Raw genomic sequence first — 20,421 nt, 5'->3', positions numbered from 1 at the left:
GGTAAAGTTACAATCTTGTGGCCTTCACCTACCCCACCAGCAGGGACGAGACAGGCAGATGGGACTGGTTCATCCTGGGATTATTTGAGACGCCTGAGCCCCAGATATGAAACTGGTTTTGGAGTGGGAGTGGAACTCAGTTGGGGATGCTGCCTGGGAAAGCCTTTCCCCACAGGGTGACTTAAATGTCCCAGGCTGGAAGGTGGAGAGAGAAGTGGATACACCCAGGTCTCTGGGCCATCCTCAAGGATGACTTCTTGGGACCAGCTGAGGCAGCAGGTGCTGCAGGAGCTGCAGGAGGCAATAGAGTCCAAGGGCTGGGAGGGTCTTGTGAGTGCCACCCTTGAGACCAAGCAGGTCCTGCTTTCCTTTTACCCTCCCCACCTGCTGGGAGAGGGGGCCTGGCTGCCAGGTGCTGGAGATGGACTTGGTGGCCCTGAGCCTGTACCCAGAGGATGCTCCATGGAACATGCTGCTACTGGTGTGCAAGGGCAAGAGCAGCCTGCTGTTTGAGGTGGCCAGCATGCTGCTGTGGGGGGACGTGAACCTCAGCCTGGAGCTGCTGGTGTGCACTGTGGTAGAGATGCTGCTGTACAGACGCTACTACCTGCAGGGCATGATCAAGTCCAAAATGATGCTGCAGGCTATACGCTACTCCCTGTGCTCTGAGGAGTCCCCTGAGATGACTAGCCTGCTGTCTGCCATGCTGGAGGATATATCTGACGCAAACGTCTAGGCCACCTCTTCCCTAGTAGCTTCTCCAGTGTATGGCACTTGTATGCCCTGGCCTCTGTCCTTCAGTGCAACATCTATTCCATCTACCCCATGTGAAACCTCAAGATCCAGCCCAACTTTAATCGTGTCATCTGGCCCTGCCACTGTGACCACATACCTTCCACGTTGCACATCTTGTGGGCTGGCCAGCCTCTCACCAGCTGCCTCTTCTGCTGCTAGTACTTTGTCCCTGTGGTGGGACTGGAGGAAGTGGAGGCTGAAGATGCTTCCAGCCTGGCCCCTGCTTCTCCAGCCCTGGCCCCTCTGCCACTGCTGGCCAAGACCCTGGAGCTGCTCAACTGGGAACCTGGCCTCAGCTACTCCCACCTCTGTAAGCACCCCAGGGTCACCAAGAGCACTGTCTACAGCTGGCAACGGCAGTCTCAGGAGCACTGGCAGAAGGTGATCACCCACTTGTTGGCCATGCATTTCTTGCAGGACAGCTCCCACCATGGGAGTGTTATGCCACTGCAGCAGCTTCTCCAGAGGTTCTGTGACATCTCCCGCTCCACCTACTATGCCCGGAAGCACAAGCTGCTGGGCTCTGGCCCCTGCCTGGCCCTGGCCCCCAAGGAGGTGCTGGCCATGGAGGATCTGGAGAAACTGCTAGAGGAGCAGGTTGCCAAGGGGCTGGGGTGCTCCCTTCAGGTGGTGTCAAGCCCTTGAATGATCTTAATGCAGTGGGCCAAGTTGTATCTAGAGCATCGCATTTCCCTGAGCACACCGGTGACCCATTGCTGCTTCAAACATAGGATCTCTAGCATCTTGTGGTCCACCTACTACAGCTGGCAGCAAAAGGTCTTCTGATGGAATCCCAACTGCAAACTGATACCAGCCCTCTCGACCGTGGAGGCTCCTCAGCCAGTGTCTGATAGGGAAGGGGCCCTGTTCCCTTGGAAGGATGAGGCGAGAGAGGTGGCAGGAAAAGCAACAGGTGGGGAGCCATCTGTACCCTGGGAGCTCCTGTCCTTGAGGATGCCCATGTCCCATTGACAGGTGTCTGCTCAGGGCTGTCAGCAAGCAGTTGCTGAGTAGGCATCTCCCCTTCTGTCACTTCTGCCTCCACTACCCCAGCCTTTCACCTTCTACCTTTTGGGTCTGGAAGAGTCTTGCCTGGGACTGGCCCAGAGTCTTGTCCAAACTCCAGATGCAGGCTCCCACCTTGGGCAAAGGGGGGCAGTAGACTGAGGAGAAGTGGGAGAAGGAAACTGGCAGAAATGGGACAGCTGTGATGGCCCCACCTGTGGGGACCCAGCCAGTGGGGTTTCTTCAGGAGAGAATCCAGTGGAGGCTCAGGAAGGGCCTTCCAGAGAGGGGGCCACAGTCCAGGGCTGCCTCCACAGTGGGTCCCTGTTGAGCCACCCTGTGGTGTCAGTGGCAGGTGGTAGGGGTGGCCAAGGGCTGGTGGTGGACATGATCACCAACGCAAAGTTCAAGGCCCAGGCCAAGCTGTTCCTGCAGAAGCATTTCCAGTCCAAGAGCTTCCCCTCTTATGAGGAGTTCAGCATTCTCTTCCCCCTCATTGTCCACTCCACGTACTACATGTGGAAGTGGGCCCTCTACAATGGTCTCACCCTGGTTGGTGGCTGATGGGGGTGCTGAAGGGGCCAGGAGGAAGGGGGACTGGTTTGGAGAGGATTGGAGGCCTGAGTTACCCCCTGGCTTGGCCAGAATGCCCTTTGCTCTGGCTCCCACAGTGTCTCTTCTGAGTCCAAGGGCATATTTGTGTTACTTCCTGGCCTTTGGGCAGAGAGAAGCAGACATCAGCCATCTGGTCTCCTGTAGAAAGCTGCAGAACCAAAGATGTTCTCTTTCATTTTTTGCTGGTCATCTTTTTATTGTCATGTTTTGGTTTTTTGTTTGATTTCAGTGGGTTGGCTGGGCCCCCTTGCTAGTGTTGGAAGCTGTATGTATTTGGGGGGTCCAGGGAGAGGTAGTTAGTTAGAGCTGCTTTCAGCTTTTCCTGGAGACAAAAGGAGTATTACAGTATGGCCATCTGTCCCATTGGGCGGAATATATGTCTTTAGTTTCTTTTGAGTTTTGGTACCCTCTTTACTCAAAGATGTTTCTCAAAGGAACATTAGAATGGAATGTGGGGTGGAACAGTGGCTTCTGCCTGATGTCCCCAGGGAGAAGGGATATATTCCACCTGAATAGCAGTAGGATGTTTAGAAAGAACCACTGTCGGCCCCCAAGATCACCAAGGGGCTGGCCTGTCCCCTACAAGGAGGAGGTGAAGGGTGGGGAGGCTGGCAAGAGGAGACACAGGCCCTATTTGGGGGACATGGCCCAGAGTCTCTGCTTGCTAGTACTTGATCCATTTGCTGGGGACCTGGCGGGCTATTGGGGACCCTGCCTTTCTTCTGAGCCTCTCCTCAGAGCCTGAGACCCATCTTCAGTGAGGGATCACAAAGTAGCCAGGCAAGTGGGAGACTGAACTTGCATGGTCCGACAGTGAAGGTGGAAAACCAAAGAAACAAAGTGGTGTGGTGCCTAAACACACACACACACACACACACACACACACACACACACACACACACACACACTTTATTATAAAGCTACAGTAATCAAGACAGTGTGGTATTGACAAAAGAACAGACAAATAGACCAATGGAACAGAATAGAGAGTACAGAAGTAGACCCACATAAATATAGTAAACTGATCTTTGACAAAAAAGCAAAGGCAATGCAATGGAGAAAAAGATAATCTTTTCTACAGATAGTGCTAGAACAACTGGAAATCCACATGCAAAAAAAAAATTACACACGGATCCTACATCCTTTACAAAAATTGACTCAAAATGGATCATTGACCTAAATGTAAAGCACAACACTATAAAACTCCTGGAAGATAACAGAAAATCTAGATGACCTTCAGTATGGTGATTACTTTTTAGATACAACATCAAAGACACAATCCATGAAAGAGATAATTGATAAGCTGGACTTTATTAAAATTAAAAACTTCTACTTTGTGAAAGATGTCATCAAGAAAGTAAGACAAACCACAGACTGAATGAAAATATTTGCAAAAGATACATTTGTTAAAGAGCTATTATCCAAAATATACAAAGAGCTTTTAAAACTCAATAATAGGAAAACAAACAACCCAGTTAAAAAGTGAGCAAAAGACCTGAATAGACATCTCACCAAAGAAAATGTACAGATGGCAAATAAGCATATGAAACGAAGCTCAACATCATATGCATTAGGGAATTGCACATTAAAACAATAAGACATTACTACACCCCTGCTAGAATGGCCAAAGTCTAAAATGCTGACCATACCAAAGGCTGGCGAAGATGTGGAACAAAAATAGCTCTCATTCATTGTTGGTGGGAGTGCAAAATGCTACAGCCACTTTGGAAGACAGTTTGGTAGTATCTTACAAAACTAAGCATCCTCTTACCATGCAGCTCAGCGATCGTGCTCCTTGGTATTTACCCAAATGATCTGAAAACTTAGGCTCACACAATAACCTGCATACAAATATTTATAGCAGCTTTTTTCATAGTTGCCAAAATTTGGAAGCAACCAAGATGTTCTTCAGTAGGTGAATAAATAAATAAACTGTGGTATATCCAGACAATGGAATATTATTCAATGCTGGAAAAAAAGGAGTTATCAACCCATGAAAAGATGTGGAGGCATCTTAAGTGCATATTACTAAGTGAAAGAAGCCAGTCCTGAAAGGTTACATATTGTATGATTCCACCTACATAACATTCTGCAAAAGGTAGAATTATGGAGACAATAAAAGGATCAGTGGCTGGCAGGGGTTTGAGGGGAGGGAGGGATGAATAGTCAGAGCACAGAGGATTTTTACAGCAATGAAACTACTCTGTACGATATAACTGTGGATACATTCCATTATACACTTGTCCACACCCATAGAATGTACATATCAAGAGTGAACCCTAACATAAACTACGGGCTTTGGGTGACAATGATGTGCCAATGTAGGTTCATTGATTGTAACAAATGTACTGATGAGGAATGTTGATTGTGAGGGAGGCTGTGCATGTGTGAGGGCAGAGGATGTAGGGGAAATCTGACTTTCACTCAGCTTTGGTGTGAACCCAACACTTCTCTAAAAAATAAAGTCTATTAAAAAAATATATGCACATGGTAACAAAAAATTCTAGGCAGTTCGGAAGTGTAAAATGAAAAGTGAAAATCTTTCTTGTCCTTAACCATTGTTAAAATAAAATTAGATAACCAGTGTTAACTGACTTTTATGTATTCTTTCAGAAAACATTATGCATATACCAGCATATATTATGTCTTTACAATTTTTTATACAAAAGGTGCCATGCAATAAATATAGTTCTGCACTTCTTTTCATTGGAACTTGGAGACTGCTATTCATCTACACGTGGAGATTCAACTCATCCTTTCTAACAGCTGCAGGGTATGCCATTACAATTCACTCAACCACTTCCCTAATGACTATGAAAATTTAAAAAGGCTGTAACCAACAGTGCCACAATAAACTTCCTTGTACATATAGTGCTGACTTTGTACCATATCTGTAGGTAAATTTCTAGCTGTTGGAATTGCTGGGCTAACGGGTATATGATATTGTCAAAATTATCCTCCTCAAAGGTTACACTAACTTGTACTCCTAATCACTAACAGTGCAACCAACCACACCCTTGCTAATGCTTAATATTATTTATCTTCTCAGTTTATGCAAATCCAGTGGGTCCATATTATAAGGAAGGATGATCCTCTTTTTGAATGTTGACAGATTGTTTGCAATGCTTTTTTATTTTTTTTGGGGGGGGGCAGCATGTTCATGTCCTTTTTGTATTTTTAAAAATTAGGTTATTGGCCTTTTTCTTGTTGACCTTTTTGAATCATGAATGGTTTCAAATAAACAACTAAGTCATGCAAAGAGAATTACTTCAGGAAGATTGGTCTGAGAACTGCGAGCAGACTGAATTGAAAACAGACATAAGCAAGATCGGTTTCAGAGGGCTCTGAGGATGACAAGGGAGAAGATGGGAGATGTTTCCAGGGACATGGCAGGAGGGTGCAGGAGCACCAGGCTGAGATAGAATTGATTGCTTTTGGCAGAAACAGGACGTGCAAGATGAGGGAGACAACCATGAATCACAGGCGACTCAGGAGTCCAGCATTAGTTGGGGTGACTGGCAGCTTTATGGGGCCAGCGAAAGTAGAGAAAGACCCTGGAGAAAGGGAAGTCCAGGCTGAGGCAGGAGGTCTGCGAGTCCTCGGTCAGGGCAAGGGATGCACCACAGGTTTGAGGCGATGTTCTCCATGCACACAGGACCAGGGTCTTTTTCTTCATGGGAACTGTGTAGCTCACTGGTTGGGGCCTTGCAGTAGAATTGCACGGGGAGGGCAGTAAGCACGCCTCCTGGGTGTCCAGGCTTGGCTGGAGATGCTCACATGCCCTGGGCTCCAGGCTGAATTGGAGGCAGCTGTATTGTTGTTCTCCTTTTGCTTATGTGTGACCTGAAGAGAAAGGAGGAGAAAGTTCAGAAAGTGGAAAGAATCCATTCCGTGACTGTGCCTTGAGCCCCTCAAGTGTCCCCTCCGCACTAAGCCTGCACTTTCCCCTGACTCTGTTTCTACTCCCTGATATTCCTCTTTTTTGCTCTATTCCTGTCTCCTTTCAGCTCAGGGCTTCAGGAGCAGAAACAATGACAGGAAACCTGTCTTTCTGTGGTCAGCCTCCCTGTCATCCTCTCAATACTCTGGTCACTCTCTCCTGTGTCCTCGGGGTACCTGCCTACAGTCTAGAGAGCCTTCTGAAAACTCCAATCACTACAATGTCTAAAAGCATTCCTAACCCTTATCTCAGAATGGATTCAGTTGTGGGGGCTCTAGGAAGTCCTGACAGTCATCCCTCAGTCCTGGGAGCAGTGAGAGCCCCTTTAGTCAAATGGTCTCTGATAATGACCAGCTGCTTGGGTAGCTGTGAAGTATGGAGCAGACCAATTAGAAGCAGGTAGGGAAGAATCCTTAGTGCGAGTTCTGGAAGGGTGGAAGCAACTGATGATGGTTGAAGCAGTGTTTCTGAGCCTGGGAAGACTAGCAGGCAACTGCTTTGATATTCTTTCAGATGCTCTACAGTCTAGAGTGGAAGAGGCCCTGGTCCTCCTCCCACCACAAGGATGTAGGTTCAAAGCTATATCATTCCTCTAGACTTTGATCCACAGCTCCCAGATATGTGGATTCCTCAGACCTATAGCATTTCATAAAATATGTTACATGCTCAAATAAGGCCAGATTTGTATTTTCCAAAAAAATTACTTTCATCTTTTATGACCATTATTTTCTTAAAAGAAAAGGCATTTTGAAATTGTGTATATTGCCTTCGATCATGAACATAAGAACCACATCTTGAGCTGGAGGAAACCTGAGGCCCTGAGGTCTTTGTAGAGCACAGCCCAAATCCACCCCTGGATAGCACACCTCTGGGTTTTACCTGAGATGGAGGTAAACCTTGAAGCTGTTTGAAGCACTTTTTTTTTTTTTTGGAGGTTTTCTGTCTTTTATAGATGAACCTAACCCTAACTAATGCGGCTCTCACTGTGGAGCATTTCGTTAGGTATACAATTTTAGTTTAACAGTTATTTTTCCTAAGCATGTTGATGACATTAGTCCATCACCTCCTGGCTTGCATTACTGCAGCTGAGAAGTCTGCTATTTAAAATTCTTCACAAGTGATGGCGCTTCCTCTCTGTTTTGTATTCTGAAATTTCTCTGCAATATGCCACTGTGAGAATTTATTTTTGTGTATGTCATCTGGTTCGTTGTGGTCTGTGTCTGTGGCTTAACGACTTTTCAAAGCTCTGAAAATCTTCAGCCATTACATCTTTACATATTGTCTCTCAAGTTCAGTTTATGCCTGGGATGTAGAAAGCTCAAATGAGCACTGATCCCATTTGGCTTGAAAAAGCCTGGTAAACTACAAAGTCATGACCCTCTCTGAACCTGTACGATCTGGTTTGCCATCTGGTTCCCTGTTAGACTCTGTCAATATGGGTGCTAGCGGGAGATTGGGAGGCTGGAGGAGGGAGGCAGGACAGAAATGCTGCTTCCTGTTTGTATCCCCTTCCTGTGAATTGCCTCAGCAATGTCTTGCCCCAGGCAATGGTTGTTGGGTGCTGTTTGCAATTTTTTCCACCCCTAGAATCAGCCTCATTGGGTGGCCTTGGAGACCCAGCACCAGGGGCACACCATCCTCAAATATCTGGGTCCCAGCCCCATGGGGTCTCTCCTTTGAGCCACAAGAGAAGATACTGTACATGCAATGTTGTTACTAAACAATGTCACACATATATTCTAGCTAGGTTAAATTTACCAATTCTTATTAAGAAAGAAACTGCTAATTTTTCCCATTGTGAAGATTGGGACCTATTGATGTGAGTCAGCAACTTACTGAAGAAGAAAAAAAATCAAAACAGAATAATATTTGTACAGGCTTTCATAGTAACACGGAAGATAACGTTTGACAAATTCAAAAAGTCTCATGGTATCCCACAAATAAATCTTCCTAGTGCTAGAGAAGACCACCAAAAGAGGAAGCATAGAAGTAGAACTTTTGATTCACCCTTAATAAAATTAAAAGAAACCATAGGTCACAGGTCACAAGGCTATTTAACGAGAAGCCTTAAGAGATAATAGCTTGTTGGGAGAGGTAGTTCGAGAGTTAAAATACTGAACTGGTCATTGAACTTCTCAGAAAAGTAAGAGCGTGAGGATTAGAGAATATTTATGTTCTGCTGACCTCAAGTACACAAAGCAATCAGACACATGGAGAAAGACCTTATTCTAATTTAAATGCAAGTGCTGTCTCTAGTAAGGATTACATGAGGGAGCAATCAGTTTCTGATGTTCAAGTCCATTTAGAAATCCTTCTTGGGCTGTTTAATTCAAAGTTCCCTCTTACTCTTCCAGGAACTTGACACAAAGTATGTAAAGATACAAAAATGTAGACAGCGTTTGGAATAGACATCATTTAAGGGTGGCATACGTATGTTTGTTGTAAGAAGGGGATCTGTTCACTTGAATAAACTGTGTTAGTCTGACTCATCACCATGGAAATCACGTAGGCTCCTGAGTCAGAAAATTTCAAAACTTCGCTGTACACTTTCCTTTTTGGGGGACATATGAGTACAACAAAGGGTGGGGCAGGCAGATTTCAGTCCCAGCACAGTTCAAAGCCTGCTTTCTGACATTATTTATAAAACGAAGAATAGGAGCAACTTTAGTAAAATCTTAATTACAATGATCTTTTTCGGGCATAATGACATGATTTAAATTTCTTTATTATCTTCTATATTCTGTAAATTGCTACATTAAATCGTTTTAGTTTAAAAAGTTAAAGTTAATTTAGAAGTTTTTTATTGCTGTTTGTTTTATTTGTTTTAAAGACATGACAGTACCTTCTAGTTGTTTTCATACTTCAATAGCAATCAGTTTGAGTCTAAAATGTCAGAGTCTTAGTGCTCTTCACACATCATCCTGCTGTCTCTTGGCATTTGTTACTCAGAGAAGAAACCTGAGCTCTGCTCAATTTAATTCCTTTGAAGGAACCGAGTCATTTTTAGTCTTTCTATTTATATTTTTTAAAATTTCACCTGGGAGCTTCTTAGTCTTGATCTCATTTCATGAATGTTTTCCATGCCCATGGTGAACTTTCTCAACCTCCAGTTTTAGATTTCTTTTCAGATCTGGAAAGTGCTTTTTTAAATACACATTTTTATCCTTGTTTATGATCCATTTTCCATTTTACACTTTAAGATCTCTTATTTGTAGGTTGGATTTCTGTAATTTGTCCTCCCATACATTTCTGAGCTCTTCAAAATGTCTTTATTCATTTCATATTTGGGAATATTTTTGAAGTGAATCCCCTCCATTACTGATTTGATTTTCACACTGTCAAATCAGCCTTTTATGGTTTCTAGTATGAAACCTGCTGGATTTTTCTTCCCTTCTTCACTGTCCCTAATGCTGTTTCCTTTTTTATGTAAGTCTATTCTTGTCTAATAGTGGCAGTGTCCTCTCAAATCATTTCTGGGGTCTCCTATACCCCATTAGCCCCCAACCACATCTGTGACAATGCCAAGATAAGAGCAGGGCATGGCCGTCCTGGTGAAGGAAAGGAGGGGCCCAAGTCAGCAAAAGCCAAGAGAGACGGGGCAGAGTGAGTGGGTACAGATGCCGAAATAACACGTATGGTAGTTACCGTCCTAAGTATGTTACATAGGGACCTTGTTTAATCTCACAAAAACCTTGAAAGTGAGGTATGATTATCCCAACCTATCCCTCCGTGCTCCTGACTCTCTTTATACACTTCACTGGATGAGAATGGAGAAAGAGCGTCGGGAGAGCAGGGTCGAGAGCCTCAATTCCCCTTCTAATATTAACACCTTACTTTCATTTACACTAAAATATCATTCTTGCTAGCTAATTATCATTATTCCCAGAGAAGAGGAAACTGTGGTTCAGAGAAGCTTAGCTGAGACTTGAGCCCTGGTCTCTGGACTCCTGTGTTGACGTCTGGAGCCAGAGAAATCAGTGAGGAAACAGAGCATCAGATGTAGCACCTCCTGGCAGTGGCTTCATATCCTGTTGTGCAACTTTCTAGAATCTTTAGGTCAGAGCCACCCTGCAGCTGTCCCAGGAGCCCGTGCTTGCAGCTGGAGTCGGTGCACAGAAGGGATGAGGAAGGCCAGGCTCTGGGGGCTGCTGTGGACGCTCTTTGTCTCAGGTAAGGCAAGGAGGAGGTGTGAGCAGGTGAGGCCTCTGGTCCAGGACCTCGGGGAGCCCTTTACTTTTGAAGCTCCAGAGCACACAACCATCCGAGATAGGGCCAACTGATGCTTGTGCCAGACCGGGCTGCTCTACCCAGACTTAGCAGAATCAGAAGAACGTAATGGGTCTGAGAACAGAAAGAAAAGGTGTGAATTAGGGAAGCAAGATGTCTCTGCATCTCGATGTTGTCAGAGATATGGGAAGCCCTGGATGAATATAATGACAGAGTAAATCTAAATGTGGCATGATGTAAAATAATTTTATTTGATGTTGAAATTTTTTTCTTATATTACATCATGCCGCCATTGATGTTGGCAGTCTTTTAAACCCAAAAGACATAATTCATTCAGCAGATACTTCCCAGGGGTCTACTATGGGCAGCAACAATGCTACTGTGAGGACACAGATATGAAAGAAGAGGCGTGGTACCATTTTCATGGCGGTTCTAATTCCAGCTCTCTGATGCATGCTGGGGTTGGAGGCACTGTTGCCAGGCTCAGCGGAGCAGGCCCCGGTCCTTTTCTCCTCTTTTAATCTTCACAGCTCATAGCTGTACTAAAATGGATGCACTTGGGGCTTTAATTGCTCCTCCCCTTAATCTCCTAATATGAATAAGAGAGGAAAAGTGTCAACATGAGTTTGAAGCAAGGCTTGCCTTGGGAAGACATTGAAGATCAGGGAGAGGGTGTTTCCCTGGGACCACTACTTGAGCAAGGTCAAGGACAATAGCCTTGCAGAGCCTGCACACAAATATTGCTTTGGGTCTCTTTGGAGCTGGCGTGATAATCCAGGTGGGCAGGTGGGAGTTACATTCTCACGGGCCAGTGCATTACCTTGTGTTTTATTCGTGTTTTTCTGAAGAAGAACCGAGAGACGGTTCCTTCAGAATGGCCGGTTGAAGGTTGTGCACTGGTGTGAGAGGAAAACCAGCGGTATATATTTCATTGTGCCCTATGGGGGTAGGTTAGGAGTTAGCCTAAAAGCTCCTTCCAGCTAGATGCCTATGCATGCTTGGGCTGTCAGACAGCTGTGTGGGACAGTGTAGCTAGTGGTTTAGAGCTGACTCTGGAATCAGACTCCGTGGGTTTGAATCATGACTCCACCACTTACTACTGTGAGACCTTGGGCAAATCTCTTAGCCTTTCTGTGCCTTGGTTTTCTTATCTATAAAATGGAAAGAATAACAGTGTCAACCTGTTAATTTATAAAGAATAAGACAGTCTTTAAAGCACTTAGCACATAGTGCTCAATAGATGGTATGTGTTATCCTTTTTAATCAATTTGTTATAATGGTGCACATTCAGCACTTCAGCATTTGTCTCTTACTGTCTCCTTTCCTAAGAGAAAGGCAAGTTGTAAACAGACTTGGTCACCTGCAACTCCCACCTTCCCTCGAGAGCTGTCAAATAAGATTTATCTGTAACATTAATTTAAGAGGTTAGAGCTTCGATGGTGGCAACTTAAGGGCAGAACCCATGTATCTCTCACAGAACCCAGCACAGTGCCCAGCATAGAAAAGGCTCTCAGCCATGGTCTGGTTGGAGGTGACAAATGAGGTAACCAAACCTGGCTTAGGACGACCCCCAGCCTCTGCTCACCTGTCTCTTGGAGAGGCAGGAAGCCCGTTTGCAAGGATTTCTTAGGAACCGAAGTCTGGTCCCAGAAGAATTGGCCTGCCAGCCAGGTTTCACCTTCAAAATCTTCAAGAGTTCCTGAGTTGGATCATCCCAAGGTCAGACTGAGGGAGTCTGGGCCTGTGGGAGCTATTGGCCCATCCTGGCGTGCACATGTGGGGCTCTACCAAAGGGGCAGCATTTTTCACTGGGGCCTCCCAGAGCTACCACCCATGGATCAAAGTGCGTGTGTGCAGTAGTAGTGTTAATAACAGCAATGGTAGTTGTAGGTAGTGCAGTGACCCACAGTTTGGCCTAGCACTACTGTCCGGCCTATTGTTTGGTATCCCAGGCCTGAGTGGATAAACTGTAGTCCCTCAGTAAACACAGAGAGCCCCACGTGTCCCGCTAAACACAGGCCTGGATCTTCTCACATCCACTCTGCGTGGTCTCCCCTCAGCAAGCCTTTCCTGGATTGGACCAGAAGATCATTCCCAATTCTAGGTGGTTAACCTGTTTCAACCTCCAAGAGTATGATTGAAACTATTGTCCCTGTAATCCAGGGTTCTCAAACTTGGCACTATTGACAATTTAGGTGGGACAATTCTTTGCTGTGGGGTTGTTCTGTGCACAGTTAGGTCGCGTAGCAGCACCCCTGGCTTCTACCCACTAGATGCCAGTAGCTCCCACCACCACCCTGGTTAAAACAACCAAAAATGTCTCCAGATATTGGCCAGTGTCCCCAGGGGGACTAAAATAGCCCTCAGTGGAGAACCACTCCTGCAACTCCTTGACAACAAAAATAGGAGGGGGGATTTCTTGGCCCAGGTAACTGGGGAGTACCAGGGCTGCCGGTTTGGAGCACAGCTGAGTCCATGACTCAGGTAACATCGTCAGATCTCTGTCTCTCTTTCTCTCCCCCTCTCTCCTTCCATCTCTTTCTCCCTCCCCCCCTCCCTCTCTCTCTCTCTCTCTCTCTCTCTGCCTCTGTTCGACTTCATTCTCAGGCAGCCTATTTCCACATGGTGGAAAGATAGCAACTGAAGTTTCACAGGCCACTGACCTATGAACTCTGGCAATAAAGAGGATTTTTCTTAATGGCAACAGCAGTCTCAGGGAGGATTCTATTGGTCCAGCCCCAGCCATGTGTCCATTCTGAAACCAAGCAGTGTGACCAGGGTGATGAGGTACTTCGGCTAAGCCTCTGTTGTATTTCTGTCCTTGAGAATGGGGGCAGTCCCACCAGGAGAGCCACACAGGATGGCTCCCCCAAGAAAGAGGTGCTCTGCTGCCCAAGGAAGGGAGACACATGCCGCACAGCCAGATACCAGTGTCTACCACTCCCTCCAGACGGCTTCCTCACTGTTGGTTCAATGGTGTCTTGAACTCACCTCTTTACCCTAACTTAGAGGAAGTTCCTGGAGCTGTCCTGGGGAGTCACTCTCTGCTAGAATCATTCTTTGCATCCACTCTTCACCCAGCACAGCCCTCTCTTCAATCTTTCCCTCCTATCGTGCCCCAGCCACTCACAGTCTTAGCACAACAACCCATGTTCTGTCTTGTCAGGCAATTTCTTCCTCTCAAAGTGATTATTTATCAAACTTGATTTTTGTTGACTATATGCAGTGTAGCTCTTGTAGTAAAAAAACTACTTCACAGTGGAAAAGATCTGAGGTCTAGTACTGGCTTGCAGGGAAAGTTGCATCTCCTCTGGAGGCCTTGAGGACTTCATCTGAAAAATGAATTGTTGTTCAAGAAAAACTGGAGAGGAAAACTGTTTCCTCTCCAAAGAGAGGAATACTGTTTCCTCTCCAAAGAGAGGAATACTGTTTCCTCTCCAAAGAGAGGAATACTGTTTCCTCTCCAAAGAGAGGAATACTGTTTCCTCTCCAAAGAGAGGAATACTGTTTCCTCTCCAAAGAGAGGAATACTGTTTCCTCTGTTCCTCACAATGCCTAACTCTGATTCCTTGCTTACAGAACTCCACAAGACAGCTGAATCAATGGAGGAAAAGTATGTCCTAGCAGAGGGGCAGACCCTGACCTTGATCTGTCCCTTCAATAACGGAAAATATATGCACAGCAAGAAGGCTTGGCAGAGGCTGACGGAGGGAGGGGAGATCCGGACACTGGTACACACAGAGGAGACTTCAGGGAAGCCCAGTCAAGTCCAAGTGGGGAAGTACATGCTAAAAGATGTACCCACAGAGTCCGTACTACATGTCACAATGACCAACCTCCAAGTGGAGGACTCGGGACTATATCATTGTGTGATCTACCATCCTCCCAGGGAACCTGAAATCCTGTTCCATCCAGTCCGCCTGGTGGTGACCAAGAGTGAGTGACCTGCAGGTGGGTGGGTGGCTGGGAGAGTAGAGGGTGGGGAGAGGCAGGCCACGTGAGGACGGGGGTAGAACCAGCAGAGCTGTGGCTCAGGATTCTCAGCAGCCTGTCCCTCTCCCAGAAGCACCTTGTATGTAATGTGCGGTCCTTGAGAGGCATTTGGTCCAATTGTAAGTAGGAGCTTCTCTGAGTGGGATTCCCCTTGGGTAGCAGAGCCTAATTTGGGGTGCTGTTGTAGGAAGTGATATACAGTAAAAAGTGAGTGGTAGATTTGGGGTAATTTAGTCTCATTCTTCAGGTCTCCACTTAGAAGTCACGTCCTTGGGAAACCTTCTGTGATCCATTCTTCTCTTGTGAGGATGCATTTGGTAGCCCTCCTGTACGCTTCTAAAGCTGTGCATCTCAGACCTTACTGTGGGAACAAACCATCTGGGGATCTTATTTCAAATGCAGACTCTGACTCAATAGGTCTAGGTGGATCCCAACAGTCTGTATTTCTAATTAGCTTCCCAGGTGATGTGATGCTGCCGTTCATGGCTCCCATTTGGGGGGCCAGAGTTCACTTTGTGTCCCTCTTGTAGACAACACTATCTCATTGAATAGTAGAAGCCAGTTTACCTGTCTGTCTCCCCTGTTAATCTCTGAGCTCCTTGAGGGAAGAGCCTGTGTGTTGCTGCACTCTGTATCATCAGCAACTAATGTAGTTTCCGGCACATAGTAAGCCCTCAGCAGATGTTGGTCGGATGAACTAAGGAAGGCAGAGGAAAGGGAGTCAGGTTCAAGTTCCTAGTAGAAGAGGAACTGTAAGCCTAAGAAAGACAAGGTACGTATGCAGTGTATTAATAAAAGATAACTTGTAAAGCAGTATGCTGCAGGTACAAGTGAATGAAAGGTGAAGTGAGTGACGTAAGGTAATGAGGGAATTATTCTTGGAGAAGGGGTGGCATGTGGATTGGAGAAGAATAGTAGGCAAATGCCTTTCCAACAGCACAGCCTTCCTTCCTTCTTCCCTCCTTCCTCCCTCTCTCTATTCCTTCCTCCCTCCTTCCTTCTTTCCTTTTTTCCTTCCTCCTGACTCTGACCCAGGCTGACACCATACTATTTCTTTGGTTTTAGCAAAAGAAAATCTCTCTTCTTAAATAGCCGTGTTCTTTTCCTTCCTCAGCTCCATTTACCCTACCACCTATCCATCCATCCACTCATCCACCTATTTATCCATCCATCCAACCATCTATATACCCACCTATTCTCCCAGTTCATCATCCATCTATCCTATCCATCTGCCCATCCATCAATCCAATCTGTCTTCTTGCAGATCATTCAGATACTCCTGCCTCCGATGAGAGTTCTACCCAGAATTTGGCTCAGATTACCACCACCATCACGACCACGAGCAAGCTCTATACCAAACCCAGCCTCATTACCAAAACCTCACCCATGTCAACTGCTGTCATTTCATCTCCTGGCCCCAGAGATGTTACAAATGTTGTAGATGTCTTCAGGTATGGTTTCCAAGCCTCTGGGCTCCTGGTTTGGACCCTGAGCTCTTTGTTCCCCAGTCTATGTGCTAAGAGGATGTGGCGAGTGAGGGATAAGAAAGGGTGGGGTGGAAGCAAACTAGTCACCCCAGTCTGGGTAGAAATTCCCAGGAGAGGAAGGAGGTGGTGATAGAGTGAGCAGAAGGCTGTCAGCGAGGCTGCCATTCTCCCCAGTTCGCCTTCCTTGTTTCCTTGCACACCAGAGTTGTAAGGAGAGGGAAATAACATCTTTGCCAAATTCCAATGGACCTCAGCCAACTCTGGGGGCCTGATGGTGTAGTGGAAAAAGCACTCTGAGTGAAGGACCCTGGATCCCAGTGTCAGCCAGACTGTTTGTGTGATTTGAGCAAGTCAGGAGCCCTCTCTGGCTTCAGTGTCCTTGTCAATACAGCAGGGAAGCTAGTAGACTGGAGCTGGAAGATCACCTAGCCCAATAGCTCTCAGCAGTACCTACATGTTATGATTCCCTGTAGTATTTGTTTTTGCTTTGCTTTGTCTGTTTTTAATACTGATGCATGTGCCCTATCGCAGACCAATAGAATCAGAATTTCTGCAGGTGGAGCCAATCTCAGAATATTGTATAGAATCTTCAGGAGATTTCTAATGTTCAGGCAAAGTTTAGAATCACTAACTTGGCATGCACACTCTCTTTGCAGTTATTATTAAATGTTAATTCATCTTGGAATGTGTCTATCATTAAATATTGAATTAACAGGGAAAGAAATATTCTTCCATATTCTCACTAATCTAACCTGACTTTTTTCTCCATATTTTTTCTAGTCTTTATTCATGTTTATATATTTTTAAACATAGTAGTAATTCTAATAATAAACATTTTCATTATTTTTCCTGTTAACATTATTCTTTGATGTTGCTACTTAGTCTTCATAATTACAATTTCAATGACTGCAATTACTGATGGTTTTCTATCATTTGGAAAAGCGATAACTTATATAATATGTGCCTGTTCTTAGCCATTGATATTGTTTTCATTTTTTATAGTATTGAGAACTCTGAGATGAATGTACTCTTGCAGATGTCTTTTTTTTTTTTTTTTTAGTTCTTTATTCAAACAAAATTTCCATAAGGGATTTTTTTTTTTTTTTTTTAAAGATGACTGGTAAGGGGATCTTAACTCTTGGCTTGGTGTTGTCAGCACCACGCTCAGCCAGTGAGCCATGGGCCGGCCTTCCCATAAGGGAATTTGAACATTTATATCATTCTGTGTATATATAGCATACACAAATGGTATTCCAAAAGATTGGAAACCGTTTGCAGTGTGATCCATGTGTATAAGTGAAGCAGTATCAGTGTAGGCTTGCCAACACGAATTGAGTTTTAAAAACATTTCTGCTTAAATAGATGCAAAGAGGTACCTGCTTTAATTTCTCTGTTAATGTGGACTCCTGCTCCCTGCCGGTAGAGGCAGAGCCTCTTTTCCCCTTACATTATTTCACCAATACCAGCCTAAGTGCCTGGTATATAGTAGGTGCTCATTAATCTTTGTGGAATCAATGAAATGAATGATTGAGTGAGAGACAACGTTTTTCTTTGTTCTTTACTTTCATTTTCCAATACATAAACTGAGAATACAAAATCTTTGTCCACATTCCTACTAGAGGCTGTACCTCTTTCATCTGTTAATTTTATTTATTAAATAAAATAAACTCTTCTGCCATTCAGAGTCTAGTCAGGAAAACAGAAGCCACTCCAGCTGTTTGGAAAAAAAAAAAAAAAGGAATTTAATACAGAGAGTTGTTTGCTCAGGTGATAGAAGAGCTGAAACCCCAACCTGGGGGTGGTAAGGCACTGTGGAGGAAGCCACTATCACCCTGTCTCAGGGTGGGTTCCCCAGAAGCAGACATAGGAAAACAGTCTTGTTAGAATGTTGCAGGAACTGATGCCTGGCAAACCCATTAGGGAGGTAGGACTGGAAAGGGAAGGAAGCCCAGCTTCTTTGGGGTGACTTTGGCTCAGTCCTGCAAGGGGGCTCTGGGGACCTGTCGGTCCCACCCAGAGCTGTCCCTGTTAGGGACAGGAGAGCTGGAGTATTTGTACTCCCACATTCTCAGTCATTGGTTAGGGGAAGCTCTAGCCAATACCTGGGGCACATGAATTCCCAGGCACCTCAGTGGGTGCAGCCCCTGAAAGAGATGCAGGTGTTCGTCCGTGGGGAGTGGATGCACCCCTGCCTCTTGAACTGGGTGCATGACAATGGTAACAGGCTCTGAGGCGATGAGGCCGAGTGCTTGCAGGAGAGGCTTGCAGAAGAGGTGGCATTAGCAGGGCCCAGAAGCGGGGATCTTCAGGCAGGAGGGCTGGAGCCAGGGCAGAGCTGGCACTGTGGAGGGTGCTGCTGCAACCACTAGGGGTGCAAGAGACACAGGATTTCCTGCCCCACTGCCCCCTTCCTCCCCTCTCCCCTGCCAGCACCACAGTTACTGAGCTTGACCAGACAGCCTTGGAAATGTAGTCCCCTTGGATACAGCTCAGGGCCAGAGGCTGGGAGTGGGATTTCAGTGAAGTTTGCCACTTTCCACCACATTTACGTTATTACCCTCTTACTAGCTTGTGCATTCAGTTTTAAATTTTTTATAGGCAAGTGTGTTCATTATTAAATTATTCATTTGCTTTATTCCTTAATTGTGCTTGATTCTATTTCCTGGTGACTTTTGAGTGTTTCTTGTTTTGTTTCATTTTCCATTTTCTTTAACTCTTTACTCCATGGTGATGGTGGGGGGGAGAGTTTATTTTGCCTCATAGTATAAACTGTAGATACATGTATTTTTTCTTCATATTGCTATCCAGATACCGCAAGACTGTTTAGGAAGCAATCCTTGCCTCACCTACTGGCTGCCGGTTTCCTTAGATGCTGAATTCTCACATGACAATAGCTCCTCCGTATCTGGCCTTCTGTGTGCTCCACTGCTCCTGCCTCTCTTTCTATCCCTGCGTGTCATGGTGCAGAGCACCTGTGTTCCCATCTACCTGCACATCTGCTGGTGCAACAGGCCGAGTGCCTTCACTCATTTCTATTTCTTATGATTTCTATTGATGTTATTTGGACTTTGAGAAGCATTTTGCTAAAAATCTATAAAATTCATGATGGGATTTTCACTAGGGTTGGATCCAAAACAGTTGAGGTGACTATCTCAGGAAGTAGGCCATCATGCTGTGAATAGGGACCAGGTGTCCTGGCCCCAGGTGCCCACTCTGCCTGCTGCTCTGCCAAGAGGGTTGGAAGAACATGAGGCATCCTGGTGCTCTACTGGACATGGGCCCTGCACTCTCTACTAAACATATTTCTAATCAGTAGTTTTAGGAATTGGGACAAACTAAAATGCACATGGCCAGACTGCATGGGAAAGGTGCTGGAAGGACCTACGCAGATGAGATGGGGACATGAAGGAATTTCATGAAGACTCAAGTGTGGGTCATCATTGTCTGCAGCAGCATTTAATCTCCTCTCTTTCCCCAGGATCCCTGTGTTCAGCATTGTCGTTCCTGTGGCCTGTTGTCTCCTCACTAAGAGCCTGGTCTTCACTGTCCTGTTTGCTGTCATGCAGAGGTCAATTGGAGCCTAGACCCATGGACTCGTGAGAATGACCTCTGACCTCCAGCCACGTCCATCTGGCAGTTGTGTTGGGAGAGGAGTGTGGGGGGAGGGAATGACATGGCATGAATTGAGTGTCATCACAGTTGTTTCTAAGGCTCAGGAGCTCACCCTCCTGGCCCTGACTACTCCCCTCCTTTCAGTAACCTGGGTTGTAGGCTTTGCCCTGGCCTTTCTTTTCACCAGGGGCTCAATGTTTACATGAAATAAAGACAGAGTCCAATGCTTTTCACTGTCACTCTCCTGTGGGGACCATGAGGCACAGTCAGCACAACTGATATTTCTGCCCCTTGTCCTCGCCCTGGACCATAAAATGATGGCCTGACCTGGACAGAGTTCTCACTTACAAAACATCCTGCTCTGCCAGCCACTGGGGCCATCCTCTCTCTAGAGTCAGACACTTGGGTTTCTCCCTTCATCTGTGGCCCTTTCCAACACTCCCAGAACAGGGTGTTGAAAGGCATGGAATGAGGAGAAGTCAAGAGGCCACCGTGAGAACTGCATAGTTGGGAAAGAGAGACTAAGTTCAAATGAATGTCCTGTCCTGGGAAAATTTTGGTAGGATGGGAAGTGATCCACAGGATAAGACTGATAGACAATATGAAACATGCTGTGTACATCTTATCTCTGGACCCTGAAAATAACCCCTGAAGGCAGAGATGCACATGACTAGAGCGAGGCCACGCGAGTAATGAATCACCACTTACTGGCAGAAACAAAAACTAAAGAACGTGAAAGGAATAAAA

The 20,421-nt window shown here is 45.7% G+C and overlaps 1 protein-coding gene and 1 pseudogene across 1 annotated transcript; both read left to right on the top strand.

Annotated features, from left to right (window-relative positions):
• Positions 1-249: 249 nt before the first annotated feature.
• Positions 250-2,364, top strand: LOC134377604 (vertnin-like; annotated as a pseudogene).
• An 8,101-nt stretch (positions 2,365-10,465) lies between these two features.
• On the top strand, positions 10,466-19,842 carry LOC134379228 (triggering receptor expressed on myeloid cells 1-like). The gene is made up of 4 exons (XM_063098425.1): positions 10,466-10,525; positions 14,162-14,518; positions 15,840-16,026; positions 19,541-19,842. The coding sequence occupies exons 1-4, from the start codon at positions 10,477-10,479 to the stop codon at positions 19,644-19,646; spliced, it is 699 nt and encodes a 232-aa protein (XP_062954495.1). The 5' UTR covers positions 10,466-10,476; the 3' UTR covers positions 19,647-19,842.
• Positions 19,843-20,421: the final 579 nt, after the last annotated feature.

The sequence above is a fragment of the Cynocephalus volans genome, chromosome 5, assembly GCF_027409185.1.
Source record: "Cynocephalus volans isolate mCynVol1 chromosome 5, mCynVol1.pri, whole genome shotgun sequence".
Classification (NCBI taxonomy): Eukaryota; Metazoa; Chordata; class Mammalia; order Dermoptera; family Cynocephalidae; genus Cynocephalus; species Cynocephalus volans.
Note: the sequence above shows the minus strand (reverse complement) of the source record. Positions and strands in the feature narration are given on the sequence as shown.